This window comes from Triticum aestivum, chromosome 1D (genome assembly GCF_018294505.1).
Source record: "Triticum aestivum cultivar Chinese Spring chromosome 1D, IWGSC CS RefSeq v2.1, whole genome shotgun sequence".
Classification (NCBI taxonomy): Eukaryota; Viridiplantae; Streptophyta; class Magnoliopsida; order Poales; family Poaceae; genus Triticum; species Triticum aestivum.
The window spans coordinates 411,024,121-411,042,025 of NC_057796.1; the positions used below are offsets into that span (position 1 = coordinate 411,024,121).

At 43.4% G+C, this 17,905-nt stretch overlaps 1 protein-coding gene and 1 long non-coding RNA gene across 4 annotated transcripts; one reads left to right on the forward strand and one right to left on the reverse strand.

Annotated features, from left to right (window-relative positions):
• The first annotated feature begins 2,854 nt into the window (after positions 1-2,854).
• Positions 2,855-5,208, forward strand: LOC123171788 (uncharacterized). 2 transcript variants are annotated; one of them, XM_044589055.1, is made up of 3 exons: positions 2,855-3,370; positions 3,664-3,743; positions 3,826-3,882. In XM_044589055.1, exons 1-2 carry the CDS (start codon positions 2,905-2,907, stop codon positions 3,693-3,695), a joined length of 498 nt encoding a protein of 165 aa, XP_044444990.1. In that variant the 5' UTR covers positions 2,855-2,904; the 3' UTR covers positions 3,696-3,743; positions 3,826-3,882. The 2 variants fall into 2 exon arrangements, with proteins under 2 accessions (XP_044444990.1, XP_044444991.1); XM_044589056.1 differs by lacking the exons at positions 3,664-3,743; positions 3,826-3,882 and adding an exon at positions 5,074-5,208.
• Positions 5,209-8,446: 3,238 nt separating this feature from the next.
• On the reverse strand, positions 8,447-11,767 carry LOC123182476 (uncharacterized). 2 transcript variants are annotated; one of them, XR_006492182.1, is made up of 4 exons: positions 11,230-11,767; positions 10,540-10,639; positions 9,572-10,343; positions 8,447-8,552 (listed from the first exon to the last, which is right to left on the reverse strand). It is a non-coding gene; the product is annotated as an uncharacterized lncRNA (long non-coding RNA). The 2 variants fall into 2 exon arrangements; XR_006492181.1 differs by lacking the exon at positions 8,447-8,552 and having other exon boundaries at positions 8,614-10,343.
• Between the last annotated feature and the right edge of the window lie 6,138 nt (positions 11,768-17,905).

Here is a 17,905-nt window from a genome sequence, read left to right on the forward strand (position 1 = left end):
TGGCTTCCTGGAATTTTCTCCGATCTTCGTCGGTCATTCCCTCTGGAGCACCAACACTAGCATGGAAAACTTTCAGAGCAGTAAGCCAGAGCGTGGTCTTCACCTGCCACCTCTTAAAGTGCACACCGGTAAACTTATCCGGCCTCAGTGCATCAGCGAATCCAGCCATAGTTAACTCAGGAAATTGCCTATATTTAGGTTTTTGGATTGTTGGAATATTAGGCAAGTTCATGATTAATTCCAGTAAATAATTCATGACTAGAAGAGATACTAGCATGCAAAAATCTAGCAAACTAGAAGAACAGCAAGACATGCATAACAGCAGCAAACACGTAACTATAGCTGTAGAAACAGACATGAACAGAGGATGTTGGACGTACTGATAGTTAGCTATTATGGGTGCGACAGGGTTGATGACGATGTTGGCAACGATCTGCTGCTGACGGCGATGAATACGACGATGAGTAGCACCGCCCGACTTGGACGGAAGACGACCCGTGATGACGAATTCGAGCAGTCGCGCACAGCGCTTCCCAAAAACCTAATTCGTCCTCTCCCGGTGCAGGATCGCAAAGACGAACGGTTCCGGAGACCTGCTCTCCCACGCGCCGATGCACGCCGGCGTTTGGGATGGAGTAGACTACGATGGCGGCGCAAGTTGTGAGATGAGGCAAAACCCTAGGTGTTTTTCGGTGTGTCTCTGGCCGCAGCCGGTAGCTGTATATATATTAGGACCAGAGGCGGTATTGTGTCGCGACCACAATCCCAAACCGACTCGGTTTCTAATTCGTATACTTACCGGACAAGAAATTAAAAACTTGTCTGCCAAGACATAAAAATAAAACGGCAAAAGGAAGCTGCGCTCCTGCAAGGAGACGGACCGGATTTCGGCGGACCATTCACGCGCATGTCGCATGTACGCCTCGCCTCGCCACGCCACGCCACGCCACGCCAGGCGAGGCGAGCGAGCGCGCGCGTGTGGTTTTCCCTTTCTCTTCTCACACACCACTTAGAGTGGTGGAGAGAACCCACTATATAAAGAGGTCCAACTCTTCTTCAACTTCCAAGGTGGGACTAAACTTGCCATTTTACACATGGGCTTTGAGATTTCAGAAATTGCTATGGGCCTAGCCCATTAATTCTAACAGGAAGTACCTCATCCCATGGAGCTCTACATCTGTTACCACTCGGAAGCCTACTGGGAGGCGGCGGGATGACGCCGCTGGTCGCTGGAGAGGGACGATGCGACGCAGAGCAAGATGAGATCGGGGAAGATCTCAGGCATGTCGTGATGAGACGAAGTCTATACGCCTCGGCATGGAGGGGGTGAGCTCTGAGCCGGCGAACAGGGCGGGTCTTCCTCGTCCGGGTGCTTCATCCGGGCGCCGAGGTTGTCCTGAAGGCGGCGCTCGAACCCCAACACCAGCCGCTTGGTCGGCCGAGGTCCAGCACGTCGGTCGCTGCGTACTCCTCCAGTCCTCCTGCTCTGCCCGCTTCTGCTTCTGCATGGTTGTGGCAGCCTCGCCGGTCGGCGGCGGCGATGCGCCCGCGCATGCGTCTCCCTGATGTGTGTGGTCCCAACGAAACGGCTCGTCAGTTCCCGTCACGGCAAGGCCTGGCGCCGTAACCCCGCTATACGGGCAAAGGGCCGTATATCAACTATTCCCTCCGTTTCTAAATATTTGTCATTCTAGAGATTTCAACAAATAACTACATACGAAGCAAAATAAGTGAATCTACACTCTAAAATATATCTATATACATCCTTATGTGGTAACTATTTAAAATCTCTAGAAAGAATAATATTTAGGAACGGAGGGAGTATTATCTACACTTTTAAACCCACCTCGTATTAATGTCGGGCCCATGTGCACGCTGTACCATTGGCCCACGTAACGGGAGCAAACGAGCTCGTCCGCGCTATCGCCGTTCTCCACAAAGACTTCATTATTATACCAAGTTATTATCACACTGCCGCAAGCCAATAACCAGCATGCACATATGTGTAAGGTGTCAGTGTCCTAGAGATGTCACTCACAAGTACACTATTCACATGGAAATAAACTGGCCAACAGCTGTGGGAAGGTGAAGCAGTGGGGTACGGCCCCGGTACTCTACGCAATTGCCATATAATTTTATTTTATTTTTGGAAAAGAAGGCGTACCTCCGGCCTCTGCATCCGAAGAATGCATGCGGCCATCTTTATTAAACACGAGGTTCAAAACAAAGGTAGTCTTAACTCCATTACAGCTCGCAAGAGGAGCGAAAATAAAAAAGAGCTCTCAAAGCCACAACCGGCATATGTAAAAGAATAGAACACTAACCGCCTATTCTATGAAAAGACCGCCATCAAACCGGTTGAAAATATCGCGTGCTACCGTCTCTCATTGAATGCACCCAATAACCAAAGGCTCCCTGGACTCCATAGAAGTGAGTAAGGACCACGTACGGATCTAGGCAGTAGCTCTGAAGATGACCTGCAAGAATGTTAAAAATGTTGTCGGTTAAAGATCATATCGTTTCTGCAGTTCCATATCTATACTACTATTAAACAAGCGAACATTTTCTTCTCTAAACACCCCCAGCTAATGTACACACAACAAATCAAAGCAATTATAGCCTCACGATGAGACTCACTTATTTAGATCTAACGGTTAACATAACAACTAACCTCGTCAACAGTACGTTTAGCAATTTTGAGGTGCGGACGAAAACTCTGCCATGAGCGAGCGGACGTAAAAAAAAAAGGCTCGCTGGGCAACCACGTAATCCCACCCTCAATTAACGGTAACTTCCTATCTAATCTCACCCGAGCGAGCGGGACGGGGGGCATGCCCGGCGGGTAGTCCGCCTCAGAAGTCCACGCCACAGGGAGCGCAGGATAACCGCACAGTCGCCGTTGCCATGGCCGGCAAGAGCATCGAGGCTGCTTCCTCTCCGTTCAGGACGCCGGTCGGGCGTCGGGCCGGAACAAGGTATCGTTCTTTCTGTGCCGCGCGCCGTCCGTTCTTGGCGCGAGAGGGCTACGCCGCCGTCGCAGTTGGCCGTGTTGACGGAGACAACGAGGGCGCCGCCAAGTCCATGCGCCGCCTCGGCCCCAGTAGCTTGGAGTCTAAAGGGACCGTGCCGTTCCATGGTGCAGACCCTGCGCCGTCGTCCTTGGCCGCGCGGGGCTGCAGATCGCGCCGACGGCCAGAGGCGACCACCCGTGCGGCTGCGTTCAAAGGCGCTGTGCACAGGGAGATGGCCAGCCTCCCAGAGAGGAAGACACCGATCAGAATCGACATGATTTTCTTACCACGGTGTAATCTTGAGCACGCAAAGGCGCTGTGCACAGGAGATGGCTGGCCTCCCGGAGAGGATGACACTGGTAAGAATCGACATGATTTTCTTATACCTTATTCAAACCAAGACTCTTGTGCATCGATATTGCTTGATGGATTTATATCTTGTGTATTCATACCTAGACTGTACATTCAGAACCTACAGTTGTTTGTTGAATCTTTTGACTCAGACATCAATAATGCTTGTTTGCCACACCAACGTGAGTTCCCGGATGACACCGAGTAGGATGCATAATTTCCATTGGATTCATTGTGTTCTTTCCAAAGAAATCTGAACATTTTTAGCTGGTTCCTAACTTTCACGACATCCTTTTGTAAGGTACTGAACTACTTGCCATTAGCTGTTGGTGATGTGGATTCAAACAGTCCACAATTATTTTGCTGAGTTTGGATAAAATTGTACGTATGATTTGTATTTTTTTCATGTTTGTAATATGCTTGGGACAGTCCGTATTATTGACAACATGGCTTACATATGCAGGATTAGTGGCAATATTTTACTCTCAGAAAATAAATGTTTATTATTGGATAATGTACTTGGAATTATTTGCAACACGCCAATGCGGGTGAATAGTTTTGTAGTATCAACTGCAACAAGATGTTCCGGGTATCCACATCCTCTCCTTCATTACTACTCCGTGCTATATAGTCCTATCAATGGGAAAATGAAGTGCAGAAAAGTCTGCAACAAGATATACTCTGTTATCTACCTTGTTATTTCAGTAATTGAATTCACGGCTAATGAAGTCTGATAATTTTTCTTGCGTCGACATCAAATCTTCACTTCGATTTTGACTACAGGACTGACCACTTAAAGACCATAACCCAAATTTAGGTTCGGTTTTGCTTTCTCAGTTCAATAGAGTGGCCCAAAGAACTGATTTTGAAATTTACACTACAACCTGAGCTCTAAGAGTGTTTGCAGGTCATTGTTCAGACTGCAACAGTTTCGACATCATTATCTGCAATTAGATGTGAGTTGGTGTGTCGCGGGAAAGAGGAGGCAGCGGCGCCGGTACGTAGCAGACTGGACTGAAGGCGGAGCATCAGAGTACTCTGATCTACCACAGTGTCCGATTGATGCTGCCCACTGCTCTTGATATATCAGGTAAACACAGATAATGATTATTGCAGCCATGAACCTGTTGAGTCTATATTTCATCCCATCTTCATGCACGTGGTAGTCCCGCCTTTGCAGGGCCTTGATATATTTGCAATGGATTAAGCAAAGGGCCTCTCTTGATTCACACGTGTTCTCATTTGAAACTATTTGAGATGTGAATCTTGAATTTTATGTTCTTATAATTTCTTAGCAGATTGATTAGGACTGATTTGGTTTCTATTTTGTTTGGGCAAGTGGAACAGCTTGCCAAGCTTTACACTAATTCACGGACTCACTATGTAGCAATTAAAGGGTGATTGATAGTTCCAACTTTTACTGTTACAACTTCGGTTATTACCTTTTCCAATATATGCATATTTAATATTTCTCTCTGCACATCATTTAAGCAGGTGGTTCCATTTGATACATTTAGGAAGAGTACGGTCTTTTCAGATTTTAATTGATATCTATATTGTTTCTTTCATATAATGGGCAAGTATGGAAACCAATGCTAATAGAAGGCATGCATTGCACATGTATTGTCTTATTAACCGTGCACATTTTGGAGCATGATAATTGTCAAATGGATTGTCTAACAATACTGAGGAGACCTGCATGTCTGTCTAGATTCTTAATATGGAACCAATAGATGATGGATGGCCATTTTTTGCAACATCTGACTGAGGAATAATGGTACAATTGATAAGACAAGGGCTGGACTTCCCTCCGCAACAATCTTCTTTGCTCAAGTAATTCAAGGTATGTTCAATTGACTTCCTGAACATGACACAACACCATGCTATTAATTTGTATATATCTGATCCTCATGGCACAGTCCTATTTTTCATGAATAATTCAGTCATATATTGATGCATATATACTGTGACTGGGCAACTGCACGTTCAACATTCCAATACGAATACAAGACACAGTAATCATATCGATACCAGCTAGCCAGGTCCCAAATAAACCTTCAATTGCCACATAAATAACTGGCTTCTCTATATGCAGGGGAATAAACGCTCAAAACTGTAGTACGTAGAGAAGGAGCATAGGCTCGATTGTTAAGTTTCGATGATGTGCAATACATAGAAGTAGGCACGCAAGGTCATCTTGTTTACGTATTTTCTTGGGGAAGAATGAGGGTTGAGGCGAGCAATGATGAGAGGCATGCATATGTTGAGTGGCACCAAAGGTAGGATGCAGAGATCTACCATCTACGTACTAGGGATGGGAAGCATTGGTAATTTGAGTTGTAGCCTACCTGGATGAAACTGGCCATAATGTCGTTGTACTTGTTAGCTCAGTGTCATTCAAAGTCAACAATGGATTGTTGCAACATAGTCAAAGTTGGCATGTAGTTTTTTTTTGAGAAAAGTTGGCACGTAGGTAGATCGTCCGTTCCCAGATGAATGTTGTCAACGTAACTTACTTATCATGCACGGCATTTCATTTCTTCTGCAAATGGTTTTCCTTCAGATTGCAAGTGCTAGCATGTGTAAATAAGCTCATTTAAGTAACAAAAAATTGTATTAATCAATTTGTTAACTAATACCTTGATAGATAACCCTCATGGTCCCCCTTAACCCACCACAGTATTGAGCGTCTGATCGCCTGGGACTGAGATGCATCGTGATAGTAGGGAATCTTCCGATAAGTTCGGAGCTTTCAAGGTCAATTGAAGTCTCCAATTTTCGATTTTTCTCGCCATTTTGACTAGGTCTTCCACTTTGTGGGTCCCTGTGGCCAGCTCACAGGATTCCTATCAGGGCCAGGCCAGCAAAATCCGAGGCCCTGTGCTAAATTCTAAAATGGGCCTTACATCACTAAAGAAAACTATATAAATATAATTAAAATAGTGTTTTTTTCATAGCAATGGGAAATATCAAGAATCGTACCTATTCTTGGTTGTAAATCTATATCACTCTTTTATAATTAAGATGGGCCTTAATCTATATCACTCTTTTATTGTTCCTTGAAATATAATTAGCTACAATGTTTCAGTAAAACTACATACAACATCAAAATTGGAACTCATAGTGATGCTTGAAAATCGGGGATGATGCGAACTTTCCCTGCCTTCCTGCCTTCCTAGTCTTGCCCTCCTTCGTTTATCGATCCTTTTATCTCTGATGTCAAGATCTGCGTCACTGCCTCGCTGGAATGCTGCCCCTAGCCGCCGCACGAAGAAAAGAAGGGAAGGGAGAAGGGTCGCTTTGCTCGCTTGGTCGCTCCTAGAAGCCAAGAAAAGAACTGGCCCTAGCGTCCTAGCGCTCGATCGACGGATCGAGATTCAATCAGCAGAAAAATCTTTTCTTGGCTTCTAGAATAAGCTAGAATAAGCTCTGTCCCCCCACCTAGTTTATTCTAGAAGTTCAATCAAATTCATTTATTTAGAAGCCTACTAGTCAAGTCTTAACTATTACGCATATAGAAAATAATTTTGTTTGGGCTTCTAGAATAAACTGGGTAGGGCGTAGCTTATTCTAGAAGCCCAAAAAAGCTAGCAAAAAAACTGGCCCTAAAACTGTTGTAAGCGTACGTTGAGGTGTGAGAAGCGAAGAGGAAGCCCAAAAAAGCCAGCAAAAAGCTGGCCCTAAAAACTGTTGTAAGCATACGTTGAGGTGTGAGAAGCGGAGAGGAGGCCTTGCCACTACAAGAAATATGTCAACTTGTGACCCTCACTATTGGCCGCTGAAAGGTCATAGTTTTTCATTTGCGACCTTTTTGTGACCAAAAACAGAAGGTCAAAAGCTGGCAGTCGTAAACTGAAATTAACGACCTTCTCTGTGAGAAGGTCGTAGACGTTTACGACCAAAACAGAAGGTCGTTGAACCCATGACCTTTTGTTTTGGTCACTGGCTGTCTGCCCAGGCCACATCGGATCCGACGTGGCAATCTGACGTGGCAAAATTACGACCAATTGAAAAAGTCGTTGATAAGAATCAGCCCGGTCCAGTTTGGTGTTTTACATGGGCCAAGCCCAGTAATTCAGCCTTTCTAATATATATTTTTCTGTTAATTTTCTCTAGCTACATGGGCCTAGCCCATCAATTCGGCCTTCAATTTTTTGGCCCTCGGCCTTTTTGTAGTCCATTTCCTTTTTTGTAAGACTTTTGATTTCATTTTTGAAATTGTTCGATGCTAGTTGGGATGTGGCCTTTTTTGGCCCAATTATTCGCCCAATTTGGCCCAAGCCGACTTTAGCCCAATCACACACATACATCCAACATTATTTCATTCAAATTAGGAAAACTCCAGGTCAAATTCATGTCAACCATCATATCACATCACATAACACATCTCCAAGGTTTACATAACACAAAAAATCATCTCAGAAATACATTTCCTTACACAGGAATATTTCATAACAGCAGAATGTACTCTTTTTTTAACGGAACAGTACAATGGATTTCATTGCTTTCTCTTGTGAGACATGCTCCAGCTGCCACAACTTGCCATCCTACAATGAGAGGTATATAACAATTAACATCTTGAACATTAGAGGAGCAAACGCTCAATCAACACCAAGGGCTTAATAAAGCCTTATCTAGCATGCATTCAAAATTTAGACAGTTGGTATAGCCTCGTCAAGTAGGCAATCAATTACAGAAATTAAATGAGGACCAGACTTTACAATTACAGTACCATAGGACAAATCCATCAATCCAGGAGGCAAAATATGAGTGAATTCAAAAAGAGGCAGAAAGGAATACTGATTTTGATCTAGAGGGGCTCATGAGCATGGCCATCTTCCGTAACAGGTTGGCCCTAACACACCCTGGATCAGACGCGCTGGGAGCTTGTAGCTTGTCCTAGTCATACTGCTATCCTAAGTAACAGGAAAAATCAAAGCGACAATTTAGACTTGATGTTAACGAACAGACACTGCTAATCAATAGCATATTAAGCACCAATTTTCTCGGATGCAAGGAGAAGAGGAGCAAAACGACACAGAGAGGTAGGACATTTGTCGTACCTGTAGATGATGTTCGCAGCCAAGGAAGATACATGGGGCAGCCTTACATGTGTGCTTGCTTCACCGGTGCATGCAGCACCATAGCAGCCAAGCAAGTAGGCATCATCAACATCTCCTCACCACTTTCCTGGCAACAGAGAAAGAGTCAAAACAAAATATATTAGACAATATGACAGCAGAGCACAGATCAGTAACTATAAATCACAAAGTATATCAACAACACCATAAAATAGTCCCAGAAATAGGAGGAGGATGTCTTATCAACAAATTGAACTTAGAAATGAAACTTTGTAATGCTCAAGTTTCAGCTAATAGGGATTACAGATTTTTTTATGGGACAAATTCTTCTAGTTGCACTTATCACAGGTAGAAGAGTTTATAGTGAAGAAACATTTGCAATCAGAGACACAGCCTGGAACATATCAATTTTGAGGTGCAGTTTGTATACAATCGGACATCTCAGGTTGTATACTACTTATGATAATTCCACTGATCTACGGAGTCAAGGGATGCAACTTGTCGATAGCATTTGAGGGGCAGAAGCTAATCCACAATGGTAATAGAACTAACATTCAGAGCATCATTATCGATTTCAAAAGAGCAAGCATGATATTGCATCCAAATGAGTAGGTAGCTCTCCAAATGAGTTATGATGCATCAATGAGTTCCAAAAAGACCCTACGGCTCATTTGTTCAAACTATTCCTGATCTCATGGACGCCAACACATGCACTGCTCATGCATGAATGCATTGTAAATTTGTAATTGTAGCATAATCTGGAGAGAAGTGCAGGGTAAGAGTGGTGCTCTGTTGCTACGTAAAAGAAAGCAGAGGATGCTACTAAAGCAACAACACAAATGGGCAAAAACAATAGCGGCTGGGCTAGCGAAGCCGCCCGAGCTGACCAAGTATAGGTAAACTTGGCTCGGACCAAACTCTGCTCGAAGATGAGAATCAAACACTCATCAATGAAGCCAAAAGATGCGAAACAAACATCATTCATCACCACAATCGAAAAATGTCGCATGAATGAATGTACTTGAGATTATCCTAAATTATTACTGGAGATTAATAAAATATACTTGCCATGCTTCATCCAGAAGACCTAAACTAAACAAACCTGACTTATAAACTTGTGCATCCTACCATTTTAGTTATAGGGAACTTCATTGCCTAGCTGTAGATCAGTGGCTGCTGGAGGAAAGAAGACTCTGGACGCGTTTGGCGCATGCGACACATAACAATATAAGACCATCAGGTTAAATGAATAAGCATCAGGATTTCTTAATCAAATTTGTTCATATCAAGTTCATGAAACTCAAGAACGGCTAACTCCCGTGATGTTGCCGCTCAATTAGCAGTACAGTTTCATATAAAACTGAAGAAGGTCTCAGTTTTTACTGATTACTATATTATCTCAGTCAGCGTCAGCTCAAACATGTCTCGGTTTTTTTAGAGAAAATAGGCACATAGCAGCTAGGCAGTAATCATGCTATTTACAGACGTTACTAACATGATAAAAGTGCTTGTGTCAACGGAAGATAAGAAAATGAAGGCCTAAAGTTACCAAAATAATCTACCAACACTATCTGACAATCAGCACAAGTGAATCTTGGAATCAAGACACTTATTTGGAATCTAACAGCAATGCAGTTTATCTTGGAATACTAAGCCTAACTTCTACAAAGTGCAAGGCTCCAAATTCTAAACATATTGCTGAACATAGGCACGAATGTGGAGGTGCCCATTGGACAACTGTTTTGCCAGCTGGTATTTGTGCGTGGGGTGGTGGCTGCAGGTGAGAAGAGGGTTTAGTAGGTTGCTGCCGGGTATAAGAAGCCTTGGTGGCCTTCTGCTTGTCCAGGTTCTCATCGAAACAGCCCAACTGCGCGAAATCCTCAATGGACCTGACATGAACCTGCAAAGGAAGACAAATAAAAACCTCTTAATAGAGAGAGATCACCACGCAGTTAAGATGGTTATGTCGGGTGGGATGTAAAAACAATTGGCATCAATGAAGCTAACCCAAGCTTATTTTTTGTAATCATTTGTGTAATTTGAAAAGAGGTTGCATTGTGAGAGCAGAGTAGGCAGTATTGATACTAGTACTGTACCTTAGAGAGGCCCTTGAGATGGGTCTTCCCCTGTGCATCCTCCAGCACCAGGACCTCCTGCTCCTTGGGCTTCAGCATCAAAGTTGAATTCATGGTTGACCTAGCATCAAAGAGAGCACTGTATTCAACTTACAAATAAAGAGACATGGCACTACATATGCGTACCAGAGACGTCTAGCCTATCATCAAAGTTGAATTCATGGTAGATGTACTAGAAAAAACTAACTAACCCAGAGCACTGCATATGTAGTCAGTGCTATCCAAGAATACATGAATGATACATATAGTAAACAGGCATAGTGTAGGGAGCACTGCATAACTGTATGATATCTGAGCTAAAAAACACTGTATAACTATATGAACTCTATGTTAAAAGGTCTTTGAAAGTGTATGTCAGCAGACATAATGGTAATCGGTGTACTCTGCTACTTTACCTACTATACACCCAACAGGGGCATAACTACGGTTTGCTAACACTTTTGAGGATGGAAATGAGAGATATCAATCCTTGGTAGTGATACTTATCTATTATGTATACTCATAAGGTAGGAACATGCAAGACATAACAACAAAATGATGGTAAGCTGAAACCTGAATGCATAGAGAATTAGATCCCCATCGCAATCCTAATCCGGGAGAGAGTCAAGGACGTGTAAGGGAGGGAGGGAGGGGAGGGGGAGAGCCAGGTACCGCGAAGTGGCCGAGGTTGACGAGCGTCCAGGCCATGCCGGGGGTGCAGCCGAAGATGGAGAGGATGAGGAGCCAGGAGACGAAGAGGATGAAGATGTAGGTGGTCCAGACCCCCGGGTACATGAACCAGGTCGGTGTTCTTGTTCAGATCCGGCGGGGGCACCGCCTGCACATACAGCTTCGCCATCGATCCCCTCGCCCTACCGGCGCGCGCGTGCTGTGGGGCGGTGGCTCCTCCCGTCCGGCTCGGCGTCGCGGGAGCCGCGGGGTAGGGCGACACAGAGGAGCCAAGGGGCGGAGGTAGGTGACGATGTGTGCCCCTCTCGATCTGGATCCGGAAGCTGCTGCTCGCTTCGATTTGGGGCCTTCCTCCCTCCCCCGCGTGTGGTATGGAGATAGGGCGAGGGGAGAGGGGCGGCGGCGGCGAGGTCGCCAGTGACGGAGCACGGTGGCGGCTGTGGGTAGGGTTTGGGGTGGGGCAGAGAGAGCTGTGGGCATGGCGGATCTGACGGCGTCCGCCTCCTCGATCTAGGGCAGAAGGCGGAGGGCGGAGGATAGAAGGTCAGGGGAGGTGGAGAGGATCGGGGGCAGAGGGCGGAGGTCGCCGGTGGAGCGGAGGTCGTCGGCGGGCGGGGGTGGGTGGGTGGGTGCGGTGGATGTGGAGGAGAGGAGAGGAGAGATCGTGGGGTGAGGAGAGATCATGGGGTCGTGGGGTGGCTGTGGATCTGGCTCGGGATGGTTGGATGGTTGGATGGACGGATGTACGCCATGTCATCAATCCATGCCTTAGCTGATTCCACCAATCAGAATTAAGGTTGTGTAAAAAAATCTGTTGTTTTCTCATAGTTTTTATTCTCTTATTCAGGGCAAACATTCGACATATTTACCACTTATAATTCGTTAAAATGAATCAATATAGTGCACATGTGTGTATCTTGGGATGACAAACAATGTTGATTTGGGGGTTTCATTTTCTTTTCACGAAAAGTTCATTTTCCATTTTTCTAATGTCCAAAATGAGTTCTTTTGTGAAAGACCTACGATATATTTGTTACAAATTTGGACCAAATCAATTTTCTAAAATACTAGGCCATATATAATGCACAATTGACCAAATGGTTGGGTGTCAAAAGTTTCGATCCACCTCTCGTGAAAAAGACAAATTTCCACCGTTTCAGCAGAACGCGGGTAAAATTTGAACTGCAGCTGCCTCATAGTTTGCTCTATATTTTTTTCCAAAAATCATTTCTAGGTACATAAGTATCTATTTAATTAGAGAAACACGAAAAGTTTTCCAAAATTCAACCACTAGCTAGGAACGGTCATGCCCGTCGTTTATACCGCATTTTGAAACGGGCATACAAAATTAAAAAAAATCAAAAAATTGGAAAACCTTCGCATTGTGTCATTATATGTGACCAAGTTATCAGGAAAAATAATAAACTTGTAATACGACATTTTTTTCAAAAAAAATGTTTATCAGAAAAGAGCTATCATGTGTGAAGATGCATGGCTTTCAAGCCAAATGATCAATCTTATGGCCACATTCATGGCATAGATTTTTAAAATGATCTCATATTGTGCACAAGGGTGCATATTGGAATGGCAAACAATGTTTCCTAAGGAAGTTTTCATTTTCTTTTCATGAAAAATTCATTTTCCATTTTCCGAGTGCCCAAAAAGAGTTTTTTCGTGAAGAACCTACCATATATTTGTTTCAAATTTGGACCAAATCAATTTTCTAAAATACTAGGCCATATTTAATGCATAATTGACCAAATGGTTGGGTGTCAAAATTTTTGATCCACCTCTAGTGAAAAAGACAAATTTCCGCCGATTCAGTTGGAAGCGGGTCAAATTTGAACTGTAGCTACCTCATAGTTTGCTCTTTATTTTTTTCAAAAATCATTTCTAAGTAGATAAGTATCTATTTAATCAGAGAAATACCAAAAAAAATTACAAGATTCAACCACTAGCTAGGAACGGCCATTCCCGCCGTTTTGACCGCATTTTGAAACGGGCATAAAAAATTCAAAAAAAATCAAAAAATTGGGAAACCTTCGCATTGTGTCATTATATGTGGCCAAGTTCCCAGGAAAAATAACAAACTCGTAATACGGCAATTATTTTTAAAAAGTGTTCACAGAAACGAGCTATCGCGTGTGGAGATCAATGGCTTTCAAGCCAAATGATCAATCTTATGGCCACATTCATGGCATAGTTTGTTCAAATGATCTCATATTGTGCACAAGGGTGCATATTGGAATGGCAAACAATGTTTGCTAAGGAAGTTTTCATTTTCTTTGGACAAAAAAACCATTTTCCATTTTCCGAGTGCCCAAAAGGAGGTTTTTTTGTGAAGGACCTCCCAAATAATTGTTGCAAAATTGGACCAAATCATTTTTCTAAAATACTAGGCCATATTTAATGCACAATTGACCAAATGGTTGGGTGTCAAAAGTTTTGATCCACCTCTAGTGAAAAAGACAAATTTCCGCCGATTCAGTTGGAAGCGGGTCAAATTTGAACTGTAGCTACCTCATAGTTTGCTCTTTATTTTTTCCAAAAATAATTTCTAGGTAGATAAGTATCTATTTAATCAGAGAAACACCAAAAAAATTACAAGATTCAACCACTAGCTAGGAACGGTCATTCCCGCCGTTTTGACCGCATTTTGAAACGGGCATAAAAAATTCAAAAAATTGGGAAACCTTCGCATTGTGTCATTATATGTGGCCAAGTTCCCAGAAAAAATAACAAACTTGTAATACGGCAATTATTTTTAAAAAGTGTTCTCAGAAACGAGCTATCGCGTGTGGAGATCAATGGCTTTCAAGCCAAATGATCAATCTTATGGCCACATTAATGGCATAGTTTGTTCAAATGATCTCATATTGTACACAAGGGTGCATATTGGAATGGCAAACAATGTTTGCTAAGGAAGTTTTCATTTTCTTTGGACAAAAAAACCATTTTCCATTTTTCGAGTGCCCAAAAGGAGGTTTTTTTGTGAAGGACCTCCCAAATAATTGTTGCAAAATTGGACCAAATCATTTTTCTAAAATACTAGGCCATATGTAATGCACAATTGACCAAATGGTTGGGTGTAAAAAGTTTTGATCCACCTCTCGTGAAAAAGACAAATTTCCGCCGATTCAGCTGGAAGCGGGTCAAATTTGAACTGTAGCTGCCTTGTAGTTTGCTATTTATTTTTTCCAAAAATCATTTATAGGTACATAAGTATCTATTTAATTAGAGAAACACCAAAAAATTTCCAAGATTCAACCACTAGCTAGGAACGGTCATTCCCGCCGTTTTGACCGCATTTTGAAACGGGCATAAAAAATTCTAAAAAAATCAAAAAATTGGGAAACCTTCGCATTGTGTCATTACATGTGGCCAAGTTCCCAGGAAAAATAACAAACTTGTAATATGGCAATTATTTTTAAAAAGTGTTCTCAGAAACGGGCTATCACGTGTGGAGATCAATGGCTTTCAAGCCAAATGATCAATCTTATGGCCACATTCATGGCATAGTTTGTTCAAATGATCTCATATTGTGCACAAGGGTGCATATTGGAATGGCAAACAATGTTGCCTAAGGAAGTTTTCATTTTCTTTGGACGAAAAAACCATTTTCCATTTTTCGAGTGCCCAAAAGGAGCTTTTTTGTGAAGGACCTCCCAAACAACGGTTGCAAAATTGGACCAACTCAATTTTCTAAAATACTAAGACATATTTAATGCACAATTGAAAAAATGGTTGGTTGTAAAAAGTTTTGATCCGCTTCTCGTGAAAAAGACAAATTTCCGCCGATTCAGTTGGAAGGGGGTCAAATTTGAACTGCAGCTGCCTCATAGTTTGCTATTTATTTTTTCCAAAAATCATTTCTAGTTACATAAGTACCTATTTAATCATAAATACATGGTTTGGTGGCGATACGTCGAGGTTTGGGCGGTGGTCGAGGGCCCCAACTCTAGAGCGTGTAAACTCGCATGCCCGCTGCATGACCGTGGCGTTGCCATGTGTTCTGGGCGGCCTAGGCATGTCTAGTGGGTTGGGCACTCCCCAGGTAGGTTCTAGGAAGAAAATTACAACATAAGATTCTCACGAGGAGACCGATCGATGCTCAAACATGAATTAGCAGCCAAGTATTTGATTAGCGGTACGGGAAATGTACATCGCTAATGGGCGTGAGTTTTGGCTGAGGATGATCAGTTATTAAGAAGACCGTCTTCACAAATTTTCAGCTCAAAAGGAGGAGCCTAGGTGGTACTTGCTTTGCAAAGTACCACACTGGACATAAATACGAATGTTGAAGCTTGGCTCAAAATAATGAATGGATTGAGCTGGCATTTGGTGGAGGATGGTTATTTGGGCATAGGAAAGCACTGTAGAAAATGGATACTATTTGGACATGCCAAAGTGGTACTTCCTTCACAAAGTGTTGTTTTGAACAGAATAGGAAAATGAATATTGTTGAATTATTTTTGAACTAGGCAAGGAAGGTTTTTTTTACATATTTGACGAAGATATGACCCAAAGAATTTATGATATTTTTTTGGGAATTTTGGGAATGACAGAAATATAGGCTGCTTCACAACTTGGGGCAAAAAATGCCACATGGACATGACACATAGGAAAAACTGATGAGGTGGCGCCTAGTCATAGCAATCCACCACAATTTACAAGGTTATGACCATCTATATTGGTCGTGATCAGTTAGAAATAAGGCAGCGGACTAGTGCTATCTGCTTTATGACCATTTCGTGTAAGGAAATTATGACCTTTCAGACCAAAATAGTCGTTATAGTTTAGGGTTTGGAGCCCCCCGAACAGCTTTTGACCAATTGGTCTGAAATGGTCATAGATCTATGACCAATTCTTCCAGGGTCACTGACAGAAGGTCACTAGTTGACATATTTCTTGTAGTGTGCGATCAGGGCATGTGCCGGAGCACAGGCGGGCCAGGAGGCTAGGACAGCAGTCAGCGGTAGGTTCATCGATCGCTAACAAAGCCTAGTCCTACTGCATAAAAGATTTGTGGGCCAAAAAACCTAGGGGGCTTGTGCGCCCGCACAGGTTGCACCCCCCTAGGCCTGGGCCTGATTCCTATTGGGTCATCTTCCTCGTGGATCCTTTTGGTCAGCCAAGGAAGTGGTGTGGGTTATGGCAGGTCCAATTCTGTGTTTCGCGTGTTGGTCCTACGGAATTCCCATCTACTCGTGTCGCTGGAGATTGGACGAGGAGGAGCACCTCGACCAGGAAACCTCCAATCACAGTGCTGTTTTAAATGGAAGGAAAACCAGCATTGATTCACTAGTTATTAGCTGCCGTTTGAGCTGTCCATGCAGGCCTGCGTATGTAATTGCATGCAAAACCGTTTTAATCTCTTTCCTAATCAACACCTAGCCACGATGCATGTAGTGGTCCTTTCCTTGCGGGCGCCTCCTCTTCCTGGTTTTCGTGGGCAGCAGTACGAGGCTAAGAGAGAAACGAGGAAGGAATTTAATGTATTGCGCCTAAGACTTTTGGGAATACCTGGTTTTCGTAAGGTGACTTATACACCTAGACGGAGGGAGTAGCGTTTTTCTATGCTCCTGGTGAGAGAGGAAGGGCGGCTTTGGGACAGCGAACTAGCGCCGCCTTGGCTTTAGTGGGGTGACGGGCATCGTCGGCTCTTGCACTTGCGGCCGAAGAAGGTTTGCCGGTGGTCCCGTAGGCTTCGCCCGCTGTTGGTTTGTGCTATGATCGCTCTATATCTTCCTCCACCAATTAGGTGGTCCGTCGATACGTTATTCTATCCCTCTCCCTTTCCCTCTAGATTATCCAGTAGGTTTTGTGGGTGTTTGCTGCATGCTTTTAAATAGCGCGCTATAACGTTTAGGAGAGGCCATGCGCTATGGGGCTTTGGTCCAAACACATGAACAAACATTTTCAATAGATGTGACCAAGCGAAGTGCACAACTATAGCGTTTAGAAGAGGTCATGTGTTATAGCATAAAGCAGACTTTCAGTGCACGACGTCAGTGGAGCACGTTACCCTGTCCAAGGTGCACTGTTGGCTCATGCATGATGCAACCATGCGAGCTAACATAACTGGTGACCTCGAGGATTCAGTGGTGCAGGCGAGAAGCTCAGAAGCGTGGGGTACAAGCTAGGCACCAAGATGTGGTGACGTGTCTGCGACAGTGATATGCTTTGCACTAGCAACAACGGGAAACCATGAGCTATTGCGTCCTTGAGCTTGCAAAAACAAGACTGTTGCATACTAGTAATTCGGACATGTGAGATCATCTTTATCATTTAGCTATTACTTGATAGGTTATTCCCATGGTTCATTTAGTCCTCACTAGGATCATTTATTCCTCACTAGGATAACAAAATTATGGTTATGTGTGTCCTATGATGTTGAAGTCGAGACAAATTTATTTTTCAGTTATCAAAAGTATTTTAACAAATGATGTATATCAATTTTGTCGTACTAATTTATCTGGGTTAAAGAACTCAGAGCCGCATGGTCTGCAAGTTTCCAATTCTTACGTGGGGATGACTGGGTGCATGCAGCACATGGCTGTTTTGAAGTTGGAATTTATGCCAATAATTACATGTCTGGTCTACGTTTAATGAGGTCTGTCTGCAAGATCGGCAAGGGCAATGACTTCAAGTTTGAAAG

Bases quoted from the DNA above. Each gene is read 5' to 3' on its own strand.
- LOC123171788 (XM_044589055.1), top strand. From the start codon at position 2,905: ATGGCCGGCAAGAGCATCGAGGCTGCTTCCTCTCCGTTCAGGACGCCG. The intron at 3,371-3,663 runs GTAAGAATCGAC...TCCTTTTGTAAG, and splicing joins TCCCGGAGAGGATGACACTG to GTACTGAACTACTTGCCATT.